The sequence below is a fragment of the Stegostoma tigrinum genome, chromosome 3, assembly GCF_030684315.1.
Source record: "Stegostoma tigrinum isolate sSteTig4 chromosome 3, sSteTig4.hap1, whole genome shotgun sequence".
Taxonomy (NCBI): Eukaryota; Metazoa; Chordata; class Chondrichthyes; order Orectolobiformes; family Stegostomatidae; genus Stegostoma; species Stegostoma tigrinum.
In genome coordinates this window covers 98,410,429-98,426,960 of record NC_081356.1, presented here as the reverse complement: position 1 = coordinate 98,426,960, position 16,532 = coordinate 98,410,429, and the positions used below count along the sequence as shown (strand labels likewise).

The window sequence follows — 16,532 nt, the reverse complement described above, 5'->3', positions numbered from 1 at the left end:
AAAGGTGTCGTGAGCCATTGAATGCAGGAGGGAACCTTTGGAGAGGCAAGTTCAAAAGGTGCAGCGCTCATGTTACCGTAATGGCAAGCTACAGCACTTCCAAGTCCATCCACCCATTAGACACGATATAGAAGCAAAGAGCCTTATTCCTGAAGTGTGAACAGCAAGCTTTAAAACCTATTCATTCATTAATTTCCACATTCTTTTAAAAAAACCTCTTTTCCACATAAGGGAATAAAAGTTTCAATTATCCAGAACATTTAAACTGTCAACCGCAGACATTGAGCACTTGAAACCGCAACTTAAAGTAAATAAATAGTGAAACTGACAGCAAAGATCAGACAGCCAGAAATGTCAGTTAGCTCAGCTGCTTTAACAAAGTAATGAATATCTTCATTATGTATTCCTTTAGGCTAAAGTATACTGCAGGGCTCAGCATTGTATTCTTTCAATGAAAAAGTTAAGCATTATTGAAGATTTTTATTGACAATACAATATTTAGTCAGTTACACACAGCAATAAGTGATCAAATAATTCACATCGTGACACTAGTTCTTAATGTAGGATGGTTGTTGCAGTCCAAAAAAAAATCAACCATAATGGAGTTCTATCCCAAATATCTCAGTTCTTGGTCCAGTAACAAGGTTGCATTTGATACCACTGCTAAGAAAAGCTTGTGATGGAAGAAGCAAAACATAGGTTTTAGAAGCTGCAGCCATTCGTGTGTCACCGTCTCATTTGTAAAGTTCATCTGTTGTGCATGTTAACCAATGTCTATCATCCATAGTGCTGATTGTTTGAAGGCAATTGCTACTGCATAAATAAAATACTGAATGCCATTACTATACAACATATGGCGACATAGGGGCTTTTTCGTTCACCTGCAAAGAATAAAAAGGACAAATTATTTAAATGATTTACAAATATGATTATTTAAAAACACAAATGAGAACCATTAACCTTGAACAAATTCAAATCATACAATCTTTGAAGGGCATCAAATATCATCCTATTACATCTGATATTCAACAACAATGGCTAGTATTTGCAGCATACTTTTAAAATTGATCAGAAATCCAAGTAGTACTTTAGAGGGCACTAAAACAAAATTTGACACTGAGTCACATAAAGAGAGATGATCAAAAGTTTGACCTAAGAGGCAAGTTTTAAGAAATATCAGGTTTTAAAATGAAAAGACACACAAAAATGTTTTGGGAGGGAATTCCAGAATTTGGCCCTTTCCAATTGAAGATATGGTCACCCAAGTCAGAGTCAATCATTGTGGGATGCTCAAGAGGTCAGAATTAGCACAGCATAAAGCACATGGAGTGTTCTGTGATTTGAGGAAATTACAGTGAAAGGAAGAGGTGATACCATGGAAGATTTTTATACTTTTCAAACCAAGGCATTATTGAACCTGGTGCAAATTGTGGTCAGTAAATAAAGGCTTACAAATGAACAGGGTTTATTAAGACTAAGATTAGCTGAGCTTTGGGTGACATCAGTCTTCAAGAGTAGAACAAGGGAAACTGCTACAGCTAGATACTGGCAGGTGATGAAAGGTGGAGTCTTAACCTTTACAAAAATATTCAAAGAAACAAAAAATTAGATTTAGTTTCAATGCTATGTTTGCCAGCCTAGAGCAGGATTTACAAGTCTTCACTGAAAGAACAGTTGAAGCTAGACAATAGAAGAAGATAGCTGAAACTGGGGTCAGTTAGCCCCTTTCTTTAGGAGTATGGAAAGCCAGGCATCTCAGTGCAACACAGTGCAGAACATGGAGAGATGGGTGAAGGAGGGAAGGTGGTGTTCCCTTGCTTGTGAGTTTTTTGAACATTTTCATCCTCTGAGAGTTGGAACCTTACTTCACGGCAGGGGCAAAAGTCAGTAGTTTGATGAGTTTCCAAGAAGTGGCTAAGGTCTATTCTTAAGGTTTAAAGTAGCATAAGTAACAATGAGAAGGCTCATTGATTTAAAAAAAAGGAAAACAATTAGTCAATTTAAAAGACATTATAAGAGTGGAAGAAAAACATATGTGCACTTGGAGCTTATACAGAGTAGCTGTAGCTCAGAACTTGAGCTGGAGGCCAAACTACGGGCTCTGCAATTCATCAGTTGGGGGAGAGGTTATGTGGATGCTTTGCAATAAGGGGCAGCCACAGCCTCTAGGACAAGATCTTCTAATTTGGCCAGTGGTCAGGGATTAGAGACAGTGTGACTGCAAGTGAGGCAGGTAAGGCAATCTTGGGGGCAGAAGGGCAGGTGCCTCAGTCTTTGCAATTATTTAATAGGTATGAGCTTCTTTCAGCTTGTTTGAAATGAAAGTACGGCTACAGGGTCAATGAACTAACTGGCCACAGCACAATACTATTAAACGTAGCCTCAAACTTAAAAAGCATATTACTGAACCAAGATGGTGGCAGATCAAAAAAAAAGATTGACTGAAAGATAAATAAAAATGAAAGCAGTATGAGAGAAAGCTGGCTAAAAGTATATAAATAACAAACAGAGAGTGATTCTATAGATATTCAAAAAGGAAGAGTGCCAATAGATTGATAGCCAATAGTTGGTTCTCTAGAAAGTCATTTTAGGCAACTCGTGATGGAAAAAGTGATGACAGATAAATTGAATAGGTATTTTGCATTCGTCTGCACTGCAGAGGATACAGGTAACATCCCAGAAATGGCTGACAATCAGGAAATGGAAGGAAGAGGGAAATTGAAGAAATTAAAATCATTAGGAAAGTGGTACAGAGCAAATTATCGAAGATGTACACTGACAAATCCCCAAGTCCCAAGGGGCTTAAGAAGTGGCTACTAAGATACCTGATGTTTTGGTTCTAATTTTCTAAAATCCCGTAGATTCCATTAGATACTAAGGCAGTGAATGTAATTCTTTCATTCAAAGAGAGAAGGAAGCACAAAGCCAGTAACTATAGGCTAGTTAGCTAAACATCTGATACAGGGAAAATGTTAGAAGTTAAAGAAATTACAGCAGGGTACACAGAAACGTCAACGTAAACAGGCAGAGTTTGATGACAATGGTTTTATGAAAGGGAAATGTTTAGCCAATTAATTTTAGTTCTTTGAAGTAACAGCTGTAACAGATAAAGGGGGACTGGGGGCTATACTATACTTAGTTTGAGGGGACTTTGAAAAATGAGCACATAAAAAGTTATGGTGCAAAAGAAAGGCTTATGGTATAAAGTGTTGAGATCCTAGCTGATATTACTGGACAAATTGTTTTTGACTTTAAAGACATAGTCTCCCACTGAAGCAATAGTGTGCAATGTTGAAGATTTATTTTTATTAATAAAGGTAAGTTTAAGTTAAAATGAAGATAACATAGCATAAACTGGACAACATACCAGAATCTATTGTCAACAAGTAACAAATACTCCTTTTCAGATCTCAAATATCCATTGTATTCATCAGAGAAGAATCCCTTTTTCTAATACCGTGGGTTTAAGTTAAATTGGAGTTCAAATCCCAAACTATAAAATCTTACCTAACAGTGTGGAGCTGGAGGAACACAACAGGCCAGGCAGCCCCAGAGGAGCAGGTAAGCTGGCGGTTTGGGTCGGGATCCTTCTTTTACTGAAGGAGGGTTCCAAACTGAAACATCAGCTTTCCTGCACCGCCGATTCTGCATGGCCTGCTGTGTTCCTCCAGCTCCACAGTGTTATCTCTGACTCCAGCATCAGTATTTCTTACTATCTGTATAAAATCTTAAAGCCTCCTTCTGGATCTTGTATACGCCCAAGTTAAAATATTCACAGCTTCTAAAATCCCTTCAGAGCTACCAGAATGTTATCAGTTGTTGTGAGAGGAATGGAGTACAAAAGTTATGCTTGAAATATGCAGGGCACTGGTGAGGCCATATTTGAGGTAGTGTATTGTATAGTGGTCTTCTTTAAATGAAGATGTAAATAAGGTGGAAGCAGTTCAGAGGATATTTACCAGACTAATATTTGGAATGGTCTGGTCACCTTATGAAGGAAGATTAGACAAGCTTGGGTTGTATCTGCTGGAGTACAGGAAAATGAGAAACGACTTGATTCAAACAGATCTACGGAATAGAAAAAGGCCCTTCAGCCTATTGCATCCATGGTGGTCAAAAACTACCACCTAACTTTTCTAATCTCATTTTATAGCACTTGGCCCATAGCCTTGTTTGCCTTGCTATTGAACTTCCTCTGGCAGCAATTCTACTGTGTAAAACCTTTGCCTCTCACATCTCCTTTAAACTACACTCCCCCACCCCACCTTTACCTTGAACTTATGTCCCTCTTGATATATTGATATTCAACATTTCTGCCATGGAAAAAGACTTCCACTATTCATACTTCGCATAATTTTGTAAAATTTTTATTTCAGGTCACCCCTCAGCCTTCAATGTTCAAGTGAAAACAACCTGAATTTGTCCAATCACTCCTCAGAACTAATACTCTAAACCATGCAACTTTCTGTAAGCCTCTCAGTATGTTCTCCAAAGCCTCCACATCCTCTGGTAAAGTAACAGCCAGAACTGTATGCAATTTTGCCATAAGTTTCTGCTCACCTGGTACTGAATCTGCAAGTATTGCCTGGCCTTTTTCTAAAAAATACATGCAAGCAACTGAACTCCACCCCCTCACCTGCACATCACCAAATCACCTGTGGTATAAGCATTGCCCGAATATATGCGTAAACTGACCGTTTTCAAGTGATATTAATGAGTGGCAGGGCATGGATTAGACACAGGAACTGGGCAATGATAGATCTTTGGGGTTCAGCACAGCAAAATGTCATTCCAATTGATTCTCTAGGTATGACTGGATGGTGGGGAGTCAAACCAGGTGAGGGCAATCCTCCACAATTTGAACAATAATCTAATAGTAGATAATGGACTTGGTTCAGAAAGCTGGCAGTAAGGTCACAATGGTTGAGGAGGGAAAATTTACCTCTGCCCAGTCACTTAAGAGGTTATTTGTGACATTGACTGGTACTTTTCAGTACTGTGGCTGGATGGAAACAAATATGGCATACGAAAAAGATGGTTACACACTATGTTTCAAGGTTTCTGAAGAAAAAAGGATGGAGATAGCATGTCAGTTTATGAAATAAAAGGGGATTAGGTTTTATTTCGATGACATGGATGACCAAGACAAAGAAGCATTAGTCTATCAGTTTACAGAAAGCTTAATTGGCCACAGTTGCAAGCAAACAGAGATTTTAGTGGGCCCAAAGATAATAATTTTTGTCTTTCTGACACCAAGCTGGGAGAAGATATGATACATTCAAGACTGGGTGAAAGAAGAGCTGTCTTAAAACATTAAGGTGAACTGAATGTTCCACCAGTGAAGTTGACACGATTCCTGCACTTAATGTCCCCAGGGAACCATAAATATTTAAGAAAAAGGAACACAGGACACATCCACAGAGTCCTCAAATGTGACAGTGCAGCAGAGGTCAGAGAAACCTTTTTACTATCAAAATATAGCCAACTTAGGCTAAAGAGGGAAAATTCATGCAAGGGATAGATAAATACAGATTTTTATTTTTATTTTGCTTTTTCTTTCCTAATGCTGATGATTTCTCTATTATCTGGATAGATCTCAACATGTTTTAACTGAAGACAAGGATCCAGCTGTGGCTGTGAATGCAGAGATTCTTAACCGGCCAAGTATCAGTTTTTGTTAAACCAATCCATATCAAATCCATGGAGTCACATTATAAATAACTATTTCACCATTCAGTCAAATATTGCAATAACACATCTGGTAATGACATTAAATAAGGAATAAGATACTGTACACAGACTTTGTTTATTGAAAAATAAATTAGTTAGCTAATATATAATTCATCTTCAAAAGGATTAAACTCAGTTCAGTCCTACTTTTGAGAAAAGAACTGTTCATACCTCATGTTCCTTATTTATTCATTGGATGGCACCTTGTTTACTGAGATAGTGGGACTGGGACAGTGCCCTCCTTGAACTATCAACTCTCAGACATGTTTTTCTATAGGTGCTGTCTGACTTATTCAGCACTTCCAAGTTTCTAAACTTTTTTTTAATATAACCTAGGTTCTTTGTAAATTAGTTCTAAGACGGCTAAGTTAGGTTTGTGTGCCAGGAGCCTTTTGACTTCTCTTTGACATCATGCTTTTGGTGGGATGCTTTCATTCCCTGATGCCCAATTTCATTATGCTTTCTTTTATTGTATAAATTGGTTTTAAAAATTGCAGTTTTGCTTTAACTGACTTTTCTCCTTATAGTGATCTGTTAGAAACAGTATTAAGAATTATTACGGCTAAGATCTAGTACGGGGAAGGGGGATATTCATCCTTTCAAGCCTGCCTTGCTATTCTGCAAGATCATCACCGACCAGCGCAAGCCTCAATTCTTCTTTCATGCCAGCTCCTCACAGTACTCAACTCCTTAAAATTCTCCAAATCTACTAACCTTGTTTAAATACTTTTCAGTGACCACAAATCTGGTAGGGAATTCCAAATATTTACTACCACTGGGAAATGAAATTTCTTGGCATTTCAGTTTTAAATGAGCGTACCCTTACTCTTTGATAATGTCCCCTCGCTCAAGATAACCCCATTAGTGGAAACATCTTCTCAACACCCAAGCTGTCAAGTGTCCTTAGAATCATGCATGTTCAACAAGATCACCCTTCATTCTTCTGAACTGTAATGAATAAAGGCCTAATCTGCTCAATAAATCAACCCCTTCAACCACACATCAGCCAAGTGAGTCTCTTTTGAATAGCCTCTAACGTCAGTATGCCCTTTCTTAAAGATGGGAACAAAACTGTACTCTCACCACCACAGTGCATAGTTGCAACAAGATTTCGTTATTTTAAAATTCCATCCCCATAGCAATAAAGGCCAAAAATTAATGAGGACTATATGTTCTGGATGTGAGTTTGCTCGCTGAGCTGGAAGGTTAGTTTTCAGATGTTTCGTCACCATTCTAGGTAACATCATCAGTGAGCCTCCGACAAAGCACTGGTGTTATGTCCCGCTTTCTATTTATCTGTGACAAACATTACATTGGACAAACTGGCAGGAAGCTAGCCACCAGGATACATGAACATCAACTAGCCACAAAACGACATGACCCACTATCACTCGTATCCTTACATACAGATAAGGAAGGACACCACTTTGATTGGGACAACACATCCATCCTAGGACACGCCAAACAGAGACATGCACGAGAATTCCTAGAAGCATGGCATTCCAACCGGAACTCCATCAACAAACACATTGATTTGGAGCCAATCTACCATCCCCTGAGAAAAAGAACAGGAAATGACATCACCAACACAAGGAAACCTCACCAGATAAATAGGAAGCGGGACATAACACCAGTGCTTCGTCGGAGGCTCACTGATGATGTTACCTAGAATGGTGACGAAACATCTGAAAACTAACCTTCCAGCTCAGCGAGCAAACTCACATCCAGAACCTCAGCCTGAGCTACAAATCTTCTCAAAACTCGCGAGGACTATATGTGCCTGCATTCTAACATTTTGTTTCATGCACAAGAACACACTCATCCCTCTGAGCTTCACTTTAATGGAGTCTGTCTCCATGTAAATAACCAGCAGCCTTTTGATTCTTCCTTCCAAAGTGCATGACCTCACACATTCCTACATTAAACTTCAACTGCAAAGCTTTTGCCCATTTCACTCAACCTATCTATATTCCCCTGATTCCTTGTCCTCATTCCCTCCCTCCCTCCTATGTTTTTAGTAAAATCAAATTTGTTCCCTCCTCCAGATCATTAATATAGATAGTAAATAATAGAGGTCCTAGGACTGATCCTTGTGCCACTCCACCTGCTAAATCTTTCTAACTTTAAATTAGAACCATTAATCCCAACTATTTTGTGTGTTAACCAATTCTCAAATCATGCTAATACATTACCTCAACATGAGCTCCTACCCAGCAACTCCCTAATTTTCTTTCTGGCTGCATGGGCCTCTGAAGCCGATGCACAGTGGCAATTTTCGGAACCAGAAGAGAATACTGTGGTCAGTGTGCCAAAGTGATTGCCGTGTGCAGACCCCTAGACCAGCTGTGTGCGCGTATAGGTACACAGCTAAGAGGGAACGCTGTTCCTATCTGGTGCAATAACCTATGAGGCATGTTACCAAATGCCTTCTGGAAAATAAGTACACTGCATCCACCAATTTCCCCTTTATCAACTCTTTGAGGATACAACAAAGAACTCTAGCAAATTGCTGATGCTAGTTCTGTTGCATTGAGCTTTTCAAATACAGCTTGTACACCATTTTCTCCCTCATATTCGCTCTTCCTGGATCTCAGCACACTTATTTTCCATCCTCTTGGATTGCTTATCTAAGTGTCAGCAAATGTAGGATTGGGAACTCCACTTATTCTGTACTCTTACTGATCCTTCAGAATTATCTTCAATTTTCACGCAATTATGTGAAAGTAGGACCACAATTAAAGTTATTTAAATTAACAGTTCTTCACTAACAGTTCATTCACTAAATGCAACTTATTTTATTATTATTTTAATTCTGAAGATTTTGTAAATAATTAGTTTGACTGTTGTCTCTACTTGCTGCTCCAGCACAATACGTTGTTTGCTTTAGATTTTCAAAAGATTGTGGAAGTTGAGCAATTTTAAAAAGCCCATAGAATCCCTACAGTGTGGAAATAGGCCCTTTGGCCCAACATGTCCACATCGACTCTCAGAGCACCCACCCAAACCCACCCCCCTATAACCCACCTAAGCTACACATCCCTGAACACTACGGGCAGTTTAGCATGCCCAATCTACCTAACCTACGCAACTTTGGACTGTGGGAGGGAACCCACGCAATCATGGGGAGAATATGCAAACTCCGCACAGACAGTCGCCTGAGGGTGTAATTGAACTCAGGTTCCTGGTGCTGAGGCAGCAGTGCTAACCACTGAGCCACCCATAAGCAGCTCAATCAAGAAATACAACCTCATCATACTGAAATACTAGGGAAAAATGTATTGTGTCTTCTAACATCTCTTGACATTTTTTTTTTGTGATTTGATAAATAGCACATACATAGAACATCAACTTTCTAGTAGAAAGACTCATTGGATCAACTTGCATATGGTCCCAGAACAATATTTTGATCATCTGATTGTTCAATGCTATTGCAATACTGAATTTCTCTGAAAGTAAATGCCAATTTATTCCATTTATTGTATCCTTAAAATCGTCTGCCATTATTACTAAACAATATAACTTGTTTGAATCCAAGATTGAATAAATCCTAAAAGTATGAGACAGTTTAATACCACTATGACTGGAATGTTACTTTACTGAAAAATGTGAAAATATCTGATTTCCATTTCTCATATTGAATATGAAGGCTTGTTTTGCCTTTTATACGTCCATGCAAAGGGAACAACTAGAGACCGTGTCTTCCATTCAACTTGTTTGTCTCAGAAGTATTTTAGGATCACAAAGTTTTACATTAATAAACTCAAAGGATAGTTTGTGGGAATTTATGGGCAAAGGAATTGATGGCAGATCAGAGACTACATTTTTCAGAGTAATAATGGGTCCAATGTGGTCAATTTCCAGCAGTTTATACTTTAAGAGTACAGCGGTCTGAATGACTGCTTATATAAATAAGAATTGGTTCTAACTTAAATCATAAAGAAGTTCAAACTCCTGGATATATATATAAATTCTATTATTGTAGATTATATTAATAGAAAATAGAAAAACAATGTAAAATGTATTTTAATGTGCAGTCTGAACATGTTAGAATCTCTCAGTTCAAACTAAATTGCATTTGGAAATCCTAGAAACCTTTCATGAAACTAACCTAGATCTTGCATCCCAAATGGATAATGTGTCCCATTTTATTTGAAATAGACTGGATTCTATTGCCAAACGTTTATGTCAATTTGCCCAAGAAATTAAGTACTTGCATGTTTTCATTTAACAGTTGACTTCAACACATCAAAAATCAGGACGTAAAATAGCTGAAGAATATGCACAAGTCGATACAGGATACGTACTGATTTAACCAAAAGGTATGGGTTACAAAAAAGTTCTCTCAATTAGCATTTGTCCCCAAAGTTGATCTGAAATACTGTCAAATTCCAGAAAATTGAACATTGCTCATTAGAATCTTCTGGAGTTTGATCTACAATAGCAACTGAACATAGTTATAGAATAGCATTTTACAGGCCTTATTCTTGTTGGCTGTGTGCCCTACTATGCATAGAAAAAAGATCAGGCTTCTAATGGCAATAGAGGACAAAACAAACTGAAAACAGAATGTTTAAAACTGTCTTTCAAAGCCATATGTTACTTTTGTCTGATGAGGAGGTAGCACTATTATAACTTGATGAATACTACTCTGACCTGATAATAAAGGTGCCTAGAATAAACACGATGACTTGTGAAATACAGCAGTGAACACAACCCACTACATTGAACTCCCTGTTCAATCTTTTAATTTCCAAGCACAAAATAAGTTCAAGATTTTCCAACTATTGATGGCAATCATTTGGAAAGACATCAACAGCTTTCACTGCACTTACTTTCTTACAGTTGCAAATACAGAGCTCAAATTTAATTAAGATTCACTACCACCCAAAATACATTTAATGCTCATTCTTCACCCAAGTAAAAAACGCCCACAATTCATGAGCTCTTCCGACTACGTAAGTGTATCATTTGATTGAAAAAAAGTTGGAACATTTACCCACATGATTAAAAATATAGCTTACTAAAATCTTCAAAAATCTCAAGGTCTGGATGCTACAAATGTTATTATCTTTATAATTACATTACTCTCAGATGCAGTGCATCTAATCTATTTAAGAAAACATATTTTCCTCTCTTTTTGCCTGGTCTAAATAGCAACTTTACAGCAGACACTACACAATCAATTTCTTTCACAGCGACAGAAATGTAAATCTTCTGTATACCGTACGGGCTGACCTTTTGAAACAGGGTGCTACTCTGGCAGCAGCAAAGCAAGTTTTGTTATAAATGGACCTCAACAGTTTGATTGAGGGACAAAAATGCTTTGCTATTCCCAAATTTTATATGGAACAGAAACCTTTTCAATACAGCAATATATCCCAAATTAATCTTTTCTCATCAAGAGTCGTTCAATAAAGAAACTAGTGGACATAGCCGTGCATTCTCTTCATGAAATGATGAAATACAAAAAAAAATTGTTAGAACCGTACTAAACTGTGGACATAGTCAGCTTGTACAAAAATAAAACACCCATAGAACCCTGAACTAAATAGGAAGTTTCAAATTACTTTATTATCTTCAATCTGACCTCCAAACATTGTAATGACCCCAAAATTACCAGGGAGGTTGAATCTTCAGTGGAACAAAACCTCCACCCAACATTGCTCAAGTCCAAACATTCTCAAAATCCCCGATTAAAATCTGAAGATAGACACCAATATTGTTCATACTCTCAATAAGATATCTGTTTTACAGAATAATTATATACCATAAAAGTCTGACAATTTCTAAGTTTATCCTAGGGCCAAACAATGCCTGACACCGGCATATATAACCTTGATTTTCACCTTGCGCAAGTGCATGTGAGCACTGATCTGGTACAGCTGTGTACCCAAACTGCCCAAAATATGGAGGTAGATTTTCTTTTAAAAAAAACTGTAAATGCTGTTTTGAAAATTGCATATTTTAAATTGAAGTTCCATCTTCCTCTGCACTTCTACCCAATCCAACCCTTCCCATGCACAAGATCTGGCTCTTTTCTACGAGTTAGTATATTATTTTATTCATTTTTAAACAACATAAGTAACCTAGACTGAAGTCAGAAAGAAGAGTTTTTATTTTAGCATTAATAAGCTAGAAAATGGAGCAAAAACATGATGCAAAACCCACTAAAAATGTACCGCACTCATTCAGTACTGAATCATGTTGGAAGAGTTACTATTTAAGGATGCAGTTAGCATTTTACTTTTGCACTGATACAAAGTAAATTTGGCTTTGTAGTGATTGTATAATGATTCTGAAATCAGATGCCCAGTGAAGACTGAGCTGGTCTCCAAGAATGAAAGAAACAAGAATATTGAGTGGAAACAGATGGGCAATTTGTGATAAATGTCAAAACTAATAAGAGAAGATGCTTACTATTTGGGGAAGGGAGAAATGAAAAGTACTTTAAGAAGAAGTTTTTATTTTACGTAGTTTTTCGCAACAATCTAGCAGCTTACAAAGATAACTTTTAATGAAGAGCGCGCCTACAGTGCATTGAAGAAAGGGCACTCCAGATGATAGTCGGTCTGCACTAAAGGATCAACTTCCACCAAGAATTACACACACTAATTATAAATTAATCAAACATTAAATGACAATGTGCTTCTTTAATTAAACTGATTACTATGTATTTGGCAGCACAGAAGCATAGCTGTGACTTGGCAGAATGAGAAACAAAGTACAAGTACAGAGTGACACAGCATTGTATGGATCAAGTCAATAAATAAACACTATGAAAATCAGAAAGTTTAAATCAATCTTGATCATTTAATTGCAGAACTGGAGAATTCAGACAAAATATTAAGAAGATAGACGAAACCATAGTTTGGTGTCAGACAGGGGAATATTTATAGTTCAATGTGAAGCCATTTTTAGGTCTGAAGTATTATTAGTTGTAACTTTTACTATAACTTTCTTCATTAACATTGCTGAACATACGGTAGAAGAATTGCCAAAGTTAAATTGAACATTTTCATCAAAAAAGTGTAGTGCAAAAATGTAGCACAAAATATAGCTTACCTATTCTGGCACACTTCCAAAATATTCCGAGTAGTCTGGAAAACAAAACCGTTCTTTAAATTCAACAGAACATTTGCAAGAAATTTACGGTGTTGAAATCTGAAGGATTACAATTGCAATGAATTTTATAAATCATTAACATATTCATCTTCACTAATTTCTGGATTACTCTAGCAATGTACAGTACAACAATTTTTTTGTAAAGAGATCCTCCTCACACAAGATAATGTTTCAGGGACACAGTCAGTCAGTGTTAAAAATTGGCACCAAGAATCTCTCATTCAAATATATGATGAATTATTGAACACCAAGTGGCATTTTTGTTGTTGCAAACAATAGAAATGTACACATTGTAAATATAAAAATCAAGGAACGGTTACAAGGTAGGTAGAAACTATGGAGCATAAAGAAGAGCTTTGTTCAGTAATGGACTCATGACAACTGTACATATGTTGGATGGGCTCACTGATGGAAAAAAGTGTCAAGAATAGCTAAATTAGCATTTCAGACTCATTAGCCTAACGTGCAGTTTCATAAGCAACAATGATACTTTATAGCGCTGGAGGAAATGGAAGTAGACACAGTCAAAATCTGCCAAACGAAGGCATGAAAGTAGTATCAAATTAGGTTCATTAACTCTATATTCATCTTAAATTGAGTGATGAACCAAAAAAAAACAACTGACCATTGATTTCAAGAATGCTAATTTATGGAAAAGATCTCACTGCTCAAATCACACCTCATTCATTTCACATCTTTCAGGCACAAAGAGTGTACTTTCTTTAAGAATTTTTCTGTAAATCAAGATGCGGTTTCCAAAAAAAAGGCATTCACATTTTGACTCCACTTTCCTATTTAAGCTGAATACACAAGTCGATTTGCAACTGTGTATTTTAAAATAAATTCAGTTTGGAAGGCTTTGCACTGGACTTGCTTGCGAATATCTGAATCATGAAATGTATTATTAGGTTTCAAGTCTTTTTAATACTACCTTTGATAAAAATTATATGAAATTATTAAATTGAACATTGAGACAACAATGCAGAATATCACCAAATTTAAAATAAGGGATATCCTGTAAATCAATAATTGGAGGGCTTTTGCAGCAGTTACTTTTCATTTAATTAATTATTGTTCAGGTGGAATATTAGTTCAAAGGATAAGGATGAGGCAGGAATTCAGAATCCTCTAGGCTGATTTTAGTTGCAATAGGTTTTACTTTTCAGGCTGCCAACAATGCTGCACTAAACCAATCAGCAGCTCAGACATTCAGAGGTATATTTCTACTATCTGTCTGGCGAGGGTCCTTATTTTGGTATGCCTTCTTTCTCCTATGTTGTAGAAAGAAGTCAAAATGGGACAAGATACAATGGGTGAGTTTATATAATGCCATTGGGATACAAAATAAAACAACAGCTATAACTAGAGGAGGAGAGAAGGGATCTACTACAAATCCAACTAAATATTGTCAGAGTAATTAATAATCATGTTATACCAAGCTCATCTTGTTCAAACTGATGTCAAATATATAAAAATAGACACCTTATCGGAACTCAGCTACCAATCCTGCAATTACTTTTTGAAATCTAATTTTGATAGCAGATATCAATAAACAACTCAGGATTACATTTACATTTCAAAATAAAAAGAACAGTAAGTGTCAGGCAAGGATCAGCCAATTGCATGTGTTAACTTCAAGTTTCACAACATCAGGGTTCATCTAGGGGGGAGGCAGAATAAACTAAAAAATAAATTTTCCCTGGAGCGTCAGAGGCTGGGGGTGACTTTACAGAAGTTTATAAAATCATGAGGGGCGTGGGCTGAGTAAATAGCCAAGGTCTTTGTCCCTGGGGTAGAGGAGTCCAAAACTAGAGGACATAGGTTTTAGGTGAGAGGGAAAAGATTTAAAAGGGACCTTGGGGTAACTTTTTCACACAGAGGGTGGTGCATGTACGAAATGAGCTGCCAGAGGAAGTGGTGAAGGCTGGTACAATTACAACATACAAAAGGTATCTGAACAGGCACATGAAAAGGAAGGGTTTAGAGGCATATGGGCCAAATGCTTGCAAATGGGACTAGATTTATTTAGGATAACTGGTCGGCATGGATGAGTTGGACTGAAGGGTCTATTTCATGCTGCACATCTCTATGACTTTATAACTGCACCAATCATTTCTTTTCACTATTGGACCTAGATCTTAGATTACATTTGAAGAACCTAGCTTTTAGTCACGAAGTAGCACAGACAAAAATATTTCAGACATAGTCAAATATTTCTTGTATGATTTGAAAGCTCTGTTGAAAACATCTACTTCTGTCTTTACAACATCAGTCCATCAGCTACAAGGCATAAGTCAGGAGCTTGACAGAATATTCTGAAAGCAAAAAGTGCTGGAGATCCAGGCAACATCCAGAGCAAGCTAATGTTTTGAGTGTAGATGATTCTGCGGAGTTGAAGTGTAGAGGGGGAAGCATTTATGCAATAGTTGGGGGAGGGTGCAGCATTGGAGTGCTGGGGACAAAGGATGTTGATAGTTCAGATTAAGTGACTGGAATGTAAGAACAGCAGAAGAATGGTGTGTCTAACTGCCAGACCGGACACAACAGTCAGTCCCACTGGAGTGGCGGAGGGGAAAGAGGACATATGATGACAGAGAATGTAACAAGCAAAGCTAAAAGATAGGGAAGGAATGGGTTTACATTTTGAGGCTGTTGAGCTCAATATTGAGCCCAGAAGGTTGTAGAGTGCCTAGTTTGAAGAGATGTTGCTCCTCTGGTTTTGCTGTGATTCACTGGAGCATTACAGCAAGCCACGGATAGACGAGTGGGCATGAGAGCAGGATGTGGTGTTAAAATGACTGGCTACAGGAGGGTAGGGGTATGCTTACACACTGACCAGAGGTGCTCTGCAGAACAGTCACCCCAGACTGGTTTCTCCAACATAGAGCAGGCTACATTGGGTGCAGCGAATACAATAAAACAAGATAGGAGGGATATTCTCCACTTGCCTCACGAGTGTAGCATCAACAATACTCAAGAAGCTCAACATCATCCAGGACAAAGAAGCTGGCTTAACTGGCACTCGATCTAACACCTTCAACAGTTAATCCCTTCAACACTGATGCCTAGCACACAGTGTGTGCCATCTACACCTCGCAATGAAGTAACTCACCAAGGCTCATTCAAAAGAATCTTTGAAACCTAGAAAGCTATCTGAAAGAACAGACGCAGATGCTTTGGAACACCAGTTTCCTTCTAAAACTACACAACAGCCTGATTTGAAACTAAATCATTGCTCTCTCATTATGACTGGGTCATAATCCTGAAGATCGTTTCCCAGGAGTATTAAGGGTATACCTGCCCTTCACAGACTAGAGTGGGTCAGGGAGGCTGCTTGCTATCGCCTTCTGAAGAGCAATTTAGGTTGGACAATAAATGCTGGCTTAGTTAGTTATCCCTTCATTCCATGAAAATATAGATAGAAATCATTAACAAATTACAGCGATTACTACTTTGTTCCTTCCTAACAAAAATTCCAAGGCCCCTCAGATCACAAAAACATGGTTGGCCATTAAATCTTCTCTGTATAGACTAACTTTAATTTTACTTTTGAAACAATCAAGTCTAAAACGTTCAATGCTGGAATGAAACGTAGATAGGCAAGAAGAATTGGCAGACAAATGGCAGGTGGAATTGAACACAACAATGAAGCAATGCATTTGGCAGAAGGGATAGACAGG

General features: G+C 37.6%; 1 protein-coding gene across 1 annotated transcript in view; it reads right to left on the bottom strand.

Annotated features, from left to right (window-relative positions):
• Positions 1 to 465: 465 nt before the first annotated feature.
• The window catches only part of tmem167a (transmembrane protein 167A), a 31,036-nt gene continuing 14,969 nt past the window's right edge, over positions 466 to 16,532 (bottom strand). The window contains exons 3-4 of the mRNA XM_048528165.2: positions 12,793 to 12,827; positions 466 to 881 (exon numbers count right to left, since the gene is read on the bottom strand). Coding sequence (XP_048384122.1) covers positions 811 to 881; positions 12,793 to 12,827 — 106 coding nt within the window. The 3' untranslated portion in view covers positions 466 to 810. The remainder of the gene's footprint in view (positions 882 to 12,792; positions 12,828 to 16,532) is intronic.